Raw genomic sequence first — 15000 nt, 5'->3', positions numbered from 1 at the left:
TCAATCGCGATTTTGCATGTTCCAACCCCATACAACCCCATCTAACATACAGGGCAGCCATTTTTGTTTACATAACAACATAACATAATGGCTATTATCTCAAGAATGCCTGAACGGATTTCCAATCGGATTTTTTTGTTTGAAAGCTGTGAACAAACTGCACAAAACCACAACAATGCAATCCAGGATTGCATTGGATTTTTTAGAGCTCATTCTTCTCTGTTTTTTTCCCATGCATGAGGTGTGCAAGGTTTAATCGTGGCTAAATTGCCGAAAATAGATCTTCTAAAATGCTTGGTAGCCAATAGCTAACTTCAAGCTAACTTCATCCTCTTCCTGTAAATGCACAAAGGAAAGTGTTCTGGCAAGTCATGGCTCCAGGGCTTGGGCATGCATTACCAGCATATCTCTATTATTCTCTGGCCACTGGGATGCCCTCTAGTGGTGATAGGCTGGCATTAAATGAGTTAAGCTGTGACATCATTTTGTTCTCAGACCTCCAAGCAGATTTATTGTCAATATGGGCAGTGCTGTATCCCTCGCTATTTCAACAGATCCGAGACAAAAATAATGACTAAAGTATAATTCTACCACTTTCCTGTCAACAAGAAAGAGAAGAAAAATGTATAAATAGTAAGAGTAGTAAAAAGATTCACGGGCGCTGGTGCCTTTTGGCACCAAAAGTTCTCCTCTGCCTACAAAATGATGTCAGATTTAAGAGCCCTATGAGGAGCTGTCCATGGTGCTGAACTCTGTATATATATATGTGCGTTGTGCGCTGTATAAACGATATGCGTTGTGCGCTGCATGAACGGAAGTGCTGCGATGAAGGGAAGTTAAGTTAAGGCGGTGCAGCTCTGTTTACATCCCCCAGGGAAACAATCCTAAATAGATTGTAGTTCTTAACCCATTCAGGCCTAGGATTATTTAATGCTTTAACTATTGAAAAATAGCTCACATTTTTTAAGCGAACGTTTGAAACTCTAATTTTGCTTCTAAGGGGCCCCTGGAACTAAATATTTGGAGATGGGGGTCCGTGGCCAAATACATATCATTTTGGGGGTCCTTCACATGAAAAGGTTTTGAGAACCACTGACATAGTAGTCTCTCAAGAACAGACTAACTGAGCTCCAGTTGAGTGAAAAGGACCTTTTCTTTGACGATGGCTGGCCAGATTGCTGACATAGGGTTTTTCAAAAAAACCTTAGAAGGATTCAAAAGACACTTATGGAATCGGGTCAAAATTCCAATGTTCACAATTTTTCAAAAATAGCAGATATACAAGCTCGCAGCGCGGCACTTGGTGCCGCGCTGTGAGCTTGTAGATCTGCTATTTTTCAATAGTTAAAGCACCAAATAACAATACACAATACTGTGTACCTGTTCTGAATGGGTTAAGTCTCTCTTCACAGGTGTAACAGAGGTATAACAGAATCCATGTTTTTGTTTGGGTATTTTTTATTTGCGAGCACAACCGACGGAGTGGGAGAAGTAGAACATATTTTTCCAGCGGGGAATACGTGTGCAGGAACACTGCTTTGTGAAATATGGCAAAATTCACAAGGCAGAAGTCCCACCGTTGGTGCACCTATGCTCTCTCTGCTTCATATCGGGACCAGGATATTCTCTTTGCAGATGAATAAGCCTGGCTATGCCAGGTTAGTCCTCGTATGATCTCCTGTGTGTGGATATAAATAGATGCTTATAATGCGTGTGTGTGTGTGTGTGTGTGTGTGTGTGTGTGTGTGTGTGTGTGTGTGTGTGTGTGTGTCAGTATGGGTCGTAGCAGTGAGGAGGAGAGCCGGGGGGAGTCGGAGGACGGGGGAGGGGGAGGAGGGGGGGAGGCAGCAGGAGAACCGGACCCGGCCTTACCCTGCACTGAAGACGTCATCCTGAAGACAGAGCAGGTCACCAAGAACATCCAGGAGCTGCTGAGAGCAGCACAGGAGTTCAAACACGACAGGTAGGACTTTACTTTAACCCTATTTGTATATTTGTCAGAACTGGTCTGGTGTTGTCATATGACGCTAACGTTTCTCTGGTTTAGGCAGAACCAAGCCAATGAGAGTCTGAGCCTCCACTGAAACAGTGGGGGGGGGGGGGGGCTCAGCCAACGCTCTTAATTGCTCCCTTTGAACTTCAAAGGGAGTTTTGCACACCTCGTTAGCATCAAAGACAACGACCTGTTTGATGCCTGTCATAGAGGGGAGGGGGGAATGTTTTTGTGTACACAATGTTTTTGTGTACACACAAGTCAAACACAACCCCTCCCACCAGATCTCTTGTGATTGGGAATTTCAAATTTCAAATCCCCTCCCCTTTGAAATCTCTTGTCAATGGGACAATGTCAGACTCGAGCTCAACGCAGAGTCTGAAATCAGGCTAAATGTATCATGTCCCTTTATCAGTCACTATGTTATTGTGCTGGTTCAAATACGACAAGTAGGACTTTAGAGGGAAACTTTAACCCTATCTGTATCTCACTATGTTATTGTGCTGGGGTGTTTCCTTTTTATTTATATTGACATTTTCTATCTCACAGATTTTGTAACCCATTTTCAATTTGTCAATTATCTAATGTAATCCTGGGCTCTGCTCTCCCTCTGCCAACCTGGGGAGAGCAACGGACTGACCTCATGCTTCCTTCGAAGCGGCTGGACATATAACATAGAACGCGAGGAAGGAACACGTTATTCCAACCATTTCCTTTCCCCTCCATCAGGTGCCCCGGCTGGCCAGGGGGAGGCAGTATAGAGACCAGGGTTACAGTATGTTTTTTTCGTGTACCTACCCTAGGGGACATGGGGAGAACATGCAAACTGCACACAGAAAGGCCGTTTTGCCAACCCCACCCAGGACTAATTAGCGTACATTTTGAGTCCAGGTCTGATTCCTACCCTGGTAGTGACACATACTGACCCATCTAAACAAACTGAATATTGTAAAATAAATGTTCGCGAAACTTTCATATATTTTTTTGAAACTTTCATCATTCTAGATACATTGCACATTCAGTGAATTATTCCAAACCTTTTTTGTTCAAATTTTTATAGTAAAATTCAGTATTTTAATATTACAGTATTACAGTAGTACAGTATTACAGTATTACAGTAGTACAGTATTACAGTATTACAGTATTACAGGAGACCACTCCAAACCAGGGGCATAGTTCCGCCGATTTAAAATGACTCCAATACGGAACTAAAACTTCCTATGATTGACCGCTAGTTGCGCTGTTTTCCCCCCCGGCCGATCGCAAAAACAATTGTTCTCCATTGGACCCCATTAATTTTCCCCTTTTGTTTTCTAACCTTAATTAACACTTTCATACATACTTTATGGTTCCTATCGCTAGTTAAAAATTGCCTTTCAATCACCATGATATGCGTTTTGTGAAAATAAGGTCCCATTTATGTTAAAATTGATGATAAAGTTGTAGGGGGCGTGGCCAACTAAACTAATACCAGCCGGCTGTGTTCTTCTTTGTGTGCTGTATTTCGGGAGGCTCCGACCACATTCTCCCATGTATCCCTGCGGCTGCACGTGACCGTTGGCAGCCAATAGCATCCTCTGGTGCCTTTACAATCTATGATGGCAACACCCATGCCAAGGACCCATATTGTGTCATTTGCGCTGCATAGAAACCAATGGCTTCGCTTTGTCCATATCTTTTATACAGTCTATGCTCCAAACAAGGATTTATAATCTCAACCTTCTGAAGTCCAGTGGGAAGTTTCTGCAGTCAGTTATGATTTGGGCTGCTATGGCAACTGCAATGCTTTTTTACACAATATATTCTATTATTTTAGATGGATCTGTACATAAGGAGCTATGATAATAATACGTAATGATGATATAAACGCTACACATTGTGTTCTCATTGTTCTCCACAGCTTTGTTCCTTGTTCAGAGAAGATCCACTCTGCTGTGACTGAGATGGCTTCTCTGTTCCCTAAGGTAAGACCCCCCCCTTCCTCCTTCTCTGTACCCTAAGGTAAGACCCCTTCAAAGCTTTGGCTGCTTTGAAGGTCAGCATCAGTGTTTTGTATTCAGTGTGGGCCGCAACCGGGAGCCAGTGGAGGGAGCGGAGAAGGGGGGAGACATGTGAGAACTTAGGCTGGTTGAAGACCAGTCGTGCCGCGGCATTTTGGATCAGTTGGAGAGGTTTAAGTGCACATGCTGGGAGGCCAGTGAGGAGAGAGTTATGGTAGTGGAGTTGTGATATGACAGATGTCTGAATGAGGAGCTGGGCTGACTCCTGGGCAGTGCAGATGAGTTGTCTCACGCTACAGAAACATGAGATGGACTCCTGCCCTCTGGATCTATGGATCTGGAGCAAGGCTTACTTACCTCATTGTGACCTCCTCTCCTCTCGTTGTGACCTCCTCTCCTCTTGTTGTGTCCCTCTCTCTCTCTGCAGCGTCCAGCTCTAGACGCTGTCCACTGCTCTCTGTGTTTAATAACATGTTGTTACATTGGGCGCGTTCGGAAACCCGCACCGGGTGTGTGCTCAGTGTAGTGAGTGCAGTGGGCGTGACGTTGGAGAGTGCGTTCAGTGTGGCTTATTTACGAATGACCAGTTTTAACAGGCAGCTGTGTGCTTTTTCACTCTGAACTCTGAAGGTAAACTTTCTGAAAAGCAGCAGTTGCTGGGTATGCTAACGTAGCGTTGCTATTAGGAGATGTAGGTCTAATTCACAACATTGGCATACCTGCTGTTAATTTACATGTTGATGTGTGTGAAACTATCAAGCCCAAACTAAATTAAGCTGCAAGTGCTGTATTTTGCGGTCATTTCCTCCATTGTTCACAGCTGAGAAGCATTCGAGACACGGCCATGAAAACCAACCAATCAAAACACCGCACCGACGCACCACACCGCCGAACCCCATCTTCTGAGTAGGGTCGTTCAGTGCGTGCACTCAACACACCGGTGCGCCGCGCACTGGATTTCCGAACGACAACGCACCAAGTGCACCGAATAAACAAACGACAACATGGCACACCAGTGCGTTGAGTGCGCATTTCCGAACGCACCCTATGTCTCTCTCTCTGTGTTTAATAACATGTTGTTACATTGTGTCCTCCAGCGTCCAGCTCTAGACGCCGTCCACTGCTCGAGAGACAGCCGCTGACTCTCTGCGTCCACGTCTGAAGACGCGTCTTATGACCCGTCTGATGCCGCGTCCGTGCTTAAATAGCGGTCAAGACGCAGCTTTGCGTCCAGGACGGAGCTCCCGCGGCTCAAGACGCGATTCTCGGTTTCAATCACTTCAATCACGTCTTTGCGTCTTCTAGACGCGAAACCGCGGCTCAAGACGCGATTCTCGGTTTCAATCACGTCTTTTAACCTCAAAGACGCGGCTTGGACACTACAATCGCGTCTTTGATCCCAAAGACGAGGCTTGGAATCGCGTCTGGCTGGAACTCGGTGTGGCCGTAAAGGAGACATGTAACCCGCAAAGTCTGCTGTGTGCTGTCCTTGTATCTATTAGATACATTTTACTATTATTTATTGTCAATGGAACATGCTATATTCTACCATATTGTCGGCATTATAATGTGTCATAACGTTTTTAGTGCGAAAATATATCTTTTCGTTTCTTTTTTTTTTAGCATTTAAAAAAAAAAGGCAGGTTATATCTGCCTGGATTCATGGCACAGAGCAGAACGTTTAGCTCAGTCGCTAGAGCGGCCGCCCGTTGACCGGAGGTTGCCGGTTCGATCCCCGCCTCAGTCACTCTTTATTTCTAAGCACTGTGAAACACGTTTTCTTGCGGCTCCAGACGCGAATCTCGTTTCAATCACGTCTTTGAGCCAAAAGACAGGGCTTGGACCGCGTCTTTGAGCCCAAAGACGGGGCTTGGACACTACAATCGCGTCTTTGGGGGCTTGGACCGCGTCTTTGAGCCCAAAGACGAGGCTTGGACACTACAATCGCGTCTTTGATCCCAAAGACGTGGCTTGGAGGCTACCGCGTCTGGCTGGAACTCGGAGCGGAGTCAAGTTCATTGAAAATAACGGGGCCGTATGTTTTGACGCGGCGCCTCCGTGCGGCCGATGTGTCTAGTGTGTGTTCCCCTTCAGACGTCTGCTGTCTGCTCTCCGTGAAAAAAAAAAAAAAAAGGGTGTCTATTGTATGTATTTTTTGATGGAGAATTCAAATATTACCTTCTTTTTTGCATAGGACAACTCTAACCTGCATCAATTGGTATTTTATAATTGCCAATTGTACCCTATCCATCTAAAAAACAAATTGGATGTCTATTGTAGGTATTTTTTGATGGAGAATTCAAATATGACCTTCTTTTTTGCATAGGACAACTCTAACCTGCATCAATTGGTATTTTATAATTGTCAATTGTACCCTATCCATCTAAAAAAACAAATTGGATCTCTATTGTATGTATTTTTTGATGGAAAATTCAAATATTACCTTCTTTTTTAGATAGGACAACTCTAACCTGCATCAATTGGTATTTTATAATTGCCAATAGTACCCTATCAATCTAAAAAAAACAAATTGGATCTCTATTGTATGTATTTTTTGATGGAAAATTAAAATATTACCTTCTTTTTTTAGATAGGACAACTCTAACCTGCATCAATTGGTGCATCAACCTTCTATCTATCTATCTATCTATCTATCTATCTATCTATCTATCTATCTATCTATCTATCTATTTATACTTCACCTTTAGTCAAGAAGAGAGTTCAGCCTCAGGAACTTGCACACCTGGAACTGTGTCATGACTGTGTCATGGAGCTAAGCAGAACTATGTTAAATACTCACAATGAGTCTGATGGACCAATCAGAGTGGTGGTGGGGGGAGGGATCAACAATAGACAGAAACTGGATAATGCTTTGTTAACTGTCCCACCTAAGTCCCTGCTAGTCTGAACAAATCACCTTCCCTCTCATAACACTACTACTACTACTACTACTACTACTACTACTACTACTACTACTACTACATTTATATAAAGCTGCTCTTGCATTTGAATTCAAGTCTGACACAAGTTAAGGTTAACTTAGGTAGTAGTTCATTTTGCTGGCTTTTGTGTGTGAGTGTGTAGGCCCACAAATTATTATAATTGTCTGTCATTAAGTGACTCAAAGGGAGACGTCTAATGGGTGTTTATTATTTTAATATTAACTGTGGGAAGATTATATATATTTTATTTTGCACTTACAGTGTTGTGATATTATTCCTGAAGGAAGAGGGGTATTTTCACAGCCCAGGCTTTGAACCTAAATGCTGTTTACATGCTCTATAAATATTTATTTCTCTATAAAACTCAGTTGTGTGGAGTTATTGTGTGCCTTTTCTTGTAGCTAAAGAGTCCATTTGTTCACTAGACATTAAGTCAAGGTTACTATTTTGATTTGAAGCCAAGTGTTTTATTACTTTGTGGTTTAACATTATTTAAAAGGCAAATTCATTGTTATGGTTACTTTAGAAGACTGCTTTTGCATTCATGAGTTAAAAAGAGAGCCAAGCTAATTCAAAGAGTTAAGTTAAAGGAACACAAAACGTGACTTAACTCACAGCTGCCATTGGACAGACAGTTATAACATACTCTTATCTTTCACAGAACAGACAATTATCATTTATTTTATCTATTTGAGACATGTAGCTGCTCTAGGGGAAATAGAGCATTAATTTGGGATCAGCCTATTCAATTGATAATGACCAATGGGTGCCAGTTTCTAAGTAGTTAAGCATATTACCATAACAATATATGTGGCCTAGACATGGATATTGCCCACTCAACTCGTAATCTACAGAAATGTCCACCACATCACACAGTATAAAACCTAGTAGAGAAATCTGCCTTCTCCTGTATTGTATTAGTGACATTCATTAATAAATAGTAAAATAACAGGACAGAGCAGAACAGGCCTCTGCTGTGTCTTTATTATGGGTGCATTCCAATGCAAATGGATACTCTGGAACAATCTGAAACAATGTATCTTTCCTGTGGCTGTTATAATGAACACAAACAGATCAGAACGTAATTTAACATTAACCAGTTACATTTATCATACAACAATGTAAGGGATGGATTCCTTTCTATTGTGTGAGTTACTTAAATGCTGATCAATATGTGAATCTGGCTCTTATCAGGTGGGTGTTTTCTCTCCCTGTCCTGTGCTGTCCTCAGTTAAACCAAGACAGTGCTGTTGTCACCAATGTGGAAAAAGCTTCAGCTCAATTTATTATCTCAAAGTAGACCAGAAAATACACATAGGAGAGAAACCATACGGCTGTGTCCAATGTGGGGAAAAGTTCAGTTTAATGGCTGCTCCGAAAGTGCACCAGAGATTTCACACCGAAGAAAAGCTTTACTGCTGTGAACACTGTGGCAAACGTTTCACTGTAAAATCTAGCCTCGTACAACACAAGAAGATTCACACTGGAGAGAGACCTTACTGCTGTCACCAATGTGGGAAAAGGTTCACTCTGAAGACGGCTCTGAAAAGACACTTGAAAATCCACACTGGTGAGAAGCCATATACTGCTGTGTCCAGTGTGCGAAAATGTTCAGTGATATGCATCATCTTCGGTGTGAAATCTCTGGTGCACTTTCGGACTATCTTTTCACCACATTGGACACAGCCGTATGGTTTCTCTCCTGTGTGAATTCGTTCATGTATTTTGAGATAAGACAATCGAATAAAGCTTTTCCCACACTGGTCACAGCAATAGGGCTTCTCTCTAGTGTGAATTCTCTGGTGTTCTTTTAAAATCCCCTTTTGAACAAATCTTTTCCCACACTGGTCACAACAATAAGGTTTCTCTCCAGTATGTGAACGCTTGTGATCTTTTAGCAAAATACTTCCCACATTGTTCACAGCTGAATGGCTTCTCTCCTGTGTGTATTTTCTGGTCTACTTTGAGATAATAAATTGAGCTGAAGCTTTTTCCACATTGGTGACAACAGCACTGTCTTGGTTTAACTGAGGACAGCACAGGACAGGGAGAGAAAACACCCACCTGATAAGAGCCAGATTCACATATTGATCAGCATTTAAGTAACTCACACAATAGAAAGGAATCCATCCCTTACATTGTTGTATGATAAATGTAACTGGTTAATGTTAAATTACGTTCTGATCTGTTTGTGTTCATTATAACAGCCACAGGAAAGATACATTGTTTCAGATTGTTCCAGAGTATCCATTTGCATTGGAATGCACCCATAATAAAGACACAGCAGAGGCCTGTTCTGCTCTGTCCTGTTATTTTACTATTTATTAATGAATGTCACTAATACAATACAGGAGAAGGCAGATTTCTCTACTAGGTTTTATACTGTGTGATGTGGTGGACATGTCTGTAGATTACGAGTTGAGTGGGCAATATCCATGTCTAGGCCACATATATTGTTATGGTAATATGCTTAACTACTTAGAAACTGGCACCCATTGGTCATTATCAATTGAATAGGCTGATCCCAAATTAATGCTCTATTTCCCCTAGAGCAGCTACATGTCTCAAATAGATAAAATAAATGATAATTGTCTGTTCTGTGAAAGATAAGAGTATGTTATAACTGTCTGTCCAATGGCAGCTGTGAGTTAAGTCACGTTTTGTGTTCCTTTAACTTAACTCTTTGAATTAGCTTGGCTCTCTTTTTAACTCATGAATGCAAAAGCAGTCTTCTAAAGTAACCATAACAATGAATTTGCCTTTTAAATAATGTTAAACCACAAAGTAATAAAACACTTGGCTTCAACTCAAAATAGTAACCTTGACTTAATGTCTAGTGAACAAATGGACTCTTTAGCTACAAGAAAAGGCACACAATAACTCCACACAACTGAGTTTTATATAGAAATAAATATTTATAGAGCATGTAAACAGCATTTAGGTTCAAAGCCTGGGCTGTGAAAATACCCCTCTTCCTTCAGGAATAATATCACAACACTGTAAGTGCAAAATAAAATATATATAATCTTCCCACAGTTAATATTAAAATAATAAACACCCATTAGACGTCTCCCTTTGAGTCACTTAATGACAGACAATTATAATAATTTGTGGGCCTACACACTCACACACAAAAGCCAGCAAAATGAACTACTACCTAAGTTAACCTTAACTTGTGTCAGACTTGAATTCAAATGCAAGAGCAGCTTTATATAAATGTAGTAGTAGTAGTAGTAGTAGTAGTGGTAGTAGTAGTAGTAGTAGTAGTAGTAGTGTTATGAGAGGGAAGGTGATTTGTTCAGACTAGCAGGGACTTAGGTGGGACAGTTAACAAAGCATTATCCAGTTTCTGTCTATTGTTGATCCCTCCCCCCACCACCACTCTGATTGGTCCATCAGACTCATTGTGAGTATTTAACATAGTTCTGCTTAGCTCCATGACACAGTTCCAGGTGTGCAAGTTCCTGAGGCTGAACTCTCTTCTTGACTAAAGGTGAAGTATAAATAGATAGATAGATAGATAGATAGATAGATAGATAGATAGATAGATAGATAGAAGGTTGATGCACCAATTGATGCAGGTTAGAGTTGTCCTATCTAAAAAAAGAAGGTAATATTTTAATTTTCCATCAAAAAATACATACAATAGAGATCCAATTTGTTTTTTTTAGATTGATAGGGTACTATTGGCAATTATAAAATACCAATTGATGCAGGTTAGAGTTGTCCTATCTAAAAAAGAAGGTAATATTTGAATTTTCCATCAAAAAATACATACAATAGAGATCCAATTTGTTTTTTTAGATGGATAGGGTACAATTGACAATTATAAAATACCAATTGATGCAGGTTAGAGTTGTCCTATGCAAAAAAGAAGGTCATATTTGAATTCTCCATCAAAAAATACCTACAATAGACATCCAATTTGTTTTTTAGATGGATAGGGTACAATTGGCAATTATAAAATACCAATTGATGCAGGTTAGAGTTGTCCTATGCAAAAAAGAAGGTAATATTTGAATTCTCCATCAAAAAATACATACAATAGACACCCTTTTTTTTTTTTTTTTCACGGAGAGCAGACAGCAGACGTCTGAAGGGGAACACACACTAGACACATCGGCCGCACGGAGGCGCCGCGTCAAAACATACGGCCCCGTTATTTTCAATGAACTTGACTCCGCTCCGAGTTCCAGCCAGACGCGGTAGCCTCCAAGCCACGTCTTTGGGATCAAAGACGCGATTGTAGTGTCCAAGCCCCGTCTTTGGGCTCAAAGACGCGGTCCAAGCCCCCAAAGACGCGATTGTAGTGTCCAAGCCCCGTCTTTGGGCTCAAAGACGCGGTCCAAGCCCTGTCTTTTGGCTCAAAGACGTGATTGAAACGAGATTCGCGTCTGGAGCCGCAAGAAAACGTGTTTCACAGTGCTTAGAAATAAAGAGTGACTGAGGCGGGGATCGAACCGGCAACCTCCGGTCAACGGGGCGGCCGCTCTAGCGACTGAGCTAAACGTTCTGCTCTGTGCCATGAATCCAGGCAGATATAACCTGCCTTTTTTTTTTTAATGCTAAAAAAAAAAGAAACGAAAAGATATATTTTCGCACTAAAAACGTTATGACACACTATAATGCCGACAATATGGTAGAATATAGCATGTTCCATTGACAATAAATAATAGTAAAATGTATCTAATAGATACAAGGACAGCACACAGCAGACTTTGCGGGTTACATGTCTCCTTTACGGCCACACCGAGTTCCAGCCAGACGCGATTCCAAGCCTCGTCTTTGGGATCAAAGACGCGATTGTAGTGTCCAAGCCGTGTCTTTGAGGTTAAAAGACGTGATTGAAACCGAGAATCGCGTCTTGAGCCGCGGTTTCGCGTCTAGAAGACGCAAAGACGTGATTGAAGTGATTGAAACCGAGAATCGCGTCTTGAGCCGCGGGAGCTCCGTCCTGGACGCAAAGCTGCGTCTTGACCGCTATTTAAGCACTGACGCGTCATGAGACGGGTCATAAGACCCGTCTTCAGACGCGGACGCAGTCTGCGACGGCTCTTGCTGCACTGCTCTCTATTTAATAACATGTTGTTACATTGTATTATCTCTCTCTCTCTATAACATGTTGTTACATTGTATTATCTCTCTCTCTCTATAACATGTTGTTACATTGTATTATCTCTCTCTCTCTATAACATGTTGTTACATTGTATTCTCTCTCTCTCTCTATAACATGTTGTTACATTGTCTCTCTCTCCAGCGTCCAGCTCTAGACGCCGTCCACTCCTCTCTTCGTCTCCTGGCCTCCAGTGCATCGCGGCTGCAGGTGGAGTGCCGCAAGGCGGCGCCCTCGGACCCCGCGGCGCCGCCCGTGGACTACCAGCTGCTCACCCAGCAGGTCATCCAGTGTGCCTACGACATCGCCAAGGCCGCCAAGCAGCTGGTCACCATCACCACCCGGGAGAAGAAACAGTGACCTCTGGTGGTCAACACCACCATCACTACCAGGAGGAATAAAACAGTGATCAACGACAGAGAGATGGGAGGATGAGAGGGCCGGATCAGCGGAGAGAGAGGAGGAGGAGAAGAAGGGAAAAGATGAGTAGGAGGAGAGGGGAAAAGAGGAGGAGAGGGAAAAGAGAAGGAAGAAGGAAGAAGCGATCATGCAGGGATGATTTGGCCCAGAGAGAGAGAGAGAGAGATTACTGTTGATGGAGAGAGAGAATGGTGCAGAGAGAGAGAGAGGGGGAGAAGGACAGAGAGAAAGAGAGACAGAATGGAGAGAATGGCAGGGATGGAAGAGAGAGAGAGAGATTCAGTCGGATGATATATTCAGGGAAAAGCAGGAAACTGAACCCGTTTAGATGCCAAGGCCCATTTAAAGGTCCAGTTCACCTCTGGGACAACCAGATCTTATTTTATTGTTGTTTGGGACACGATCAACACAATCCTGTGTTGTTTTGAGATATTTTAGTATTTCAGCATGAAATACTAAATCATATGATTCAAAATGCATCATCATTCATGCTGAAATACTAAAATATCTCAATCACACAGATTGAACACAAAACATAACTCAGGATTGTGTTGATCGTGTCCCAAACAACAATAAAATAACATCTGGTTGTCCCAGAGGTGAACTGGCCCTTTAAGAAGAACAAATAAAGGAAATCCTAACCTAAGTTTTCGGGGAAAAAAAAACAAATAGCAGATCTACAAGCCTAGCCGTGTGCACATGTGTGTACTCTGACAAATTCAGGAAAGAGTTTAGTTTGTTCACAAACGGTAACTAAAATCTTATGTAACAGCATAGAACAGGAGTCAATGGAGAATGGACGCTCTGTGATGCTGGTGGCCGAGTTGCATGATGGGATATGTAGTGTTTCTGTTCACCAGCCGCTACAGCAGGTTCTGCTTACCTGGTAACCATGGTAACCAGGTAAGACGTCCCTAGATGTCTTTCAGGTGAATTGGCCACCTTCCCACCTTTGATCTTAAGACGTCTGGGGACGTATTAAGGAACTATAGGCGATGTGTTGACATATTTAATGGTATAGTTTCCCGGGCCATACCAATTTAGGCCTAAGTTGGTATGGCCCGGAAAATCTAGGGACGTCTTATTTGATTTATCATATGATTCAAAATGCATCATCATTCATGCTGAAATACTAAAATATCTCAATCACACAGATTGAACACAAAACATAACTCAGGATTGTGTTGATCGTGTCCCAAACAACAATAAAATAACATCTGGTTGTCCCAGAGGTGAACTGGCCCTTTAAGAAGAACAAATAAAGGAAATCCTAACCTAAGTTTTCGGGGAAAAAAAAACAAATAGGAAAAAGAAAGAACTGCAGCCTGCTCCTATAGCGCCTCCGTGTGGCTGAAAGGAGACGTTACAGAGTGGGATGAAGACAGTGCAGTCGGTCGTCTCTTGGATCTCCTCTCACTCCGAATACATCCCTCCTTCATCCCTCCTTCATCCCTCCTTCTCTCTCTCTCTCTCTCTCTCTCTCTCTGAGGGGGGGGGTGAAGCACCTCTGTTCTAAACCTGTAGTGTTGCAGGAGGAGGAGGAGGAGCCAAACCCACTTCCTGTTTCTACACTAAAAGGAGGTGGTGGTGCTGCCCCTAGTGGCGAAAACAAAGGTTTTATTTTACCTTTTATTATTTTAACTGGAAAACAGACAGGGACTGGAGAGGGTGCAAATACAAACCAAAACAGATCCCGTTCAAAAAATAAAATAAAGGTCTGTTTTGTAGAGATGTTACCTATCAATCGGCAATGGATGGGATCGGGCCGATCAAAGCATGATCGGCGATAATCGGTGGTTTAGATCAAAAGGTAAATTCACCGATCGGATCGGATCGGTGCATCCGATCAACCAGCCGTTCAGTATGCCCACTTGAGGCCATTTTGGGGTATTGATTTCCACAGTGCTGAAGGAATAATTAGTTACTGCTATGATAATAAATACATAGTAATGCTGGTAAATAACTATAAGGCAAATATATAAATGAATTCATGAGTGAATGAATGAAATAAAGTTAAAACATTAACATTTAGAAAATATAAATATTAACTTGATCGGATCGGTGATTGATCGGGATCGGGTGATCAAACTTTTGTGATCGGTGCTCGGTGATCGGTTCCAAAAAACCTAATCGGACCATCCCTACTGTTTTGGTTGCATTTGCACCCTGGCAGGAGTTGGGTTTAACACTGACGACAGTAAGAGTGAAAGGCAGATTAAAAGAACAAAAACTAAATAAAAAGTACAAAAATGGGATTCCTTGAAATGTAAAAAAAAGGTTGAGAACCACTGAGCTGCACTACAGTATCCGTGTGTGTGTGTCCCCCCCCCCCCCCCCCCCCCTGTCTCTTCTACAAGACTCTTTCCTCCGGGGGTCGGGCCGCCCGTCCTGACAGAGCGAACGGACGGACGTTTTAAAAAGCCTAATTTATGCTTCTTGTCACGACAGCATCGCGGATCCCCCAAGAAAATCAAACAGAGCAGATCCATGAATCTCACGTCCGCGACACGTTTGTGAGCTTATTATTGGATG

General features: G+C 42.3%; 1 protein-coding gene across 1 annotated transcript in view; it reads left to right on the top strand.

Moving 5' to 3' along the window:
* Positions 1-12472, top strand: part of LOC308280624 (ARF GTPase-activating protein GIT1-like) — a gene marked incomplete at its 5' end in the record, with an annotated part of 28761 nt that extends 16289 nt beyond the window's left edge. The window contains 3 exons of the mRNA XM_080754955.1: positions 1775-1963; positions 3894-3957; positions 12193-12472. Coding sequence (XP_080611081.1) covers positions 1775-1963; positions 3894-3957; positions 12193-12408 — 469 coding nt within the window. The remainder of the gene's footprint in view (positions 1-1774; positions 1964-3893; positions 3958-12192) is intronic.
* Positions 12473-15000: the final 2528 nt, after the last annotated feature.

Source organism: Nannobrachium achirus (genome assembly GCF_963921795.1).
Source record: "Nannobrachium achirus genome assembly, contig: SCAFFOLD_503, whole genome shotgun sequence".
NCBI classification, from domain to species: Eukaryota; Metazoa; Chordata; class Actinopteri; order Myctophiformes; family Myctophidae; genus Nannobrachium; species Nannobrachium achirus.
Note: the sequence above shows the minus strand (reverse complement) of the source record. Positions and strands in the feature narration are given on the sequence as shown.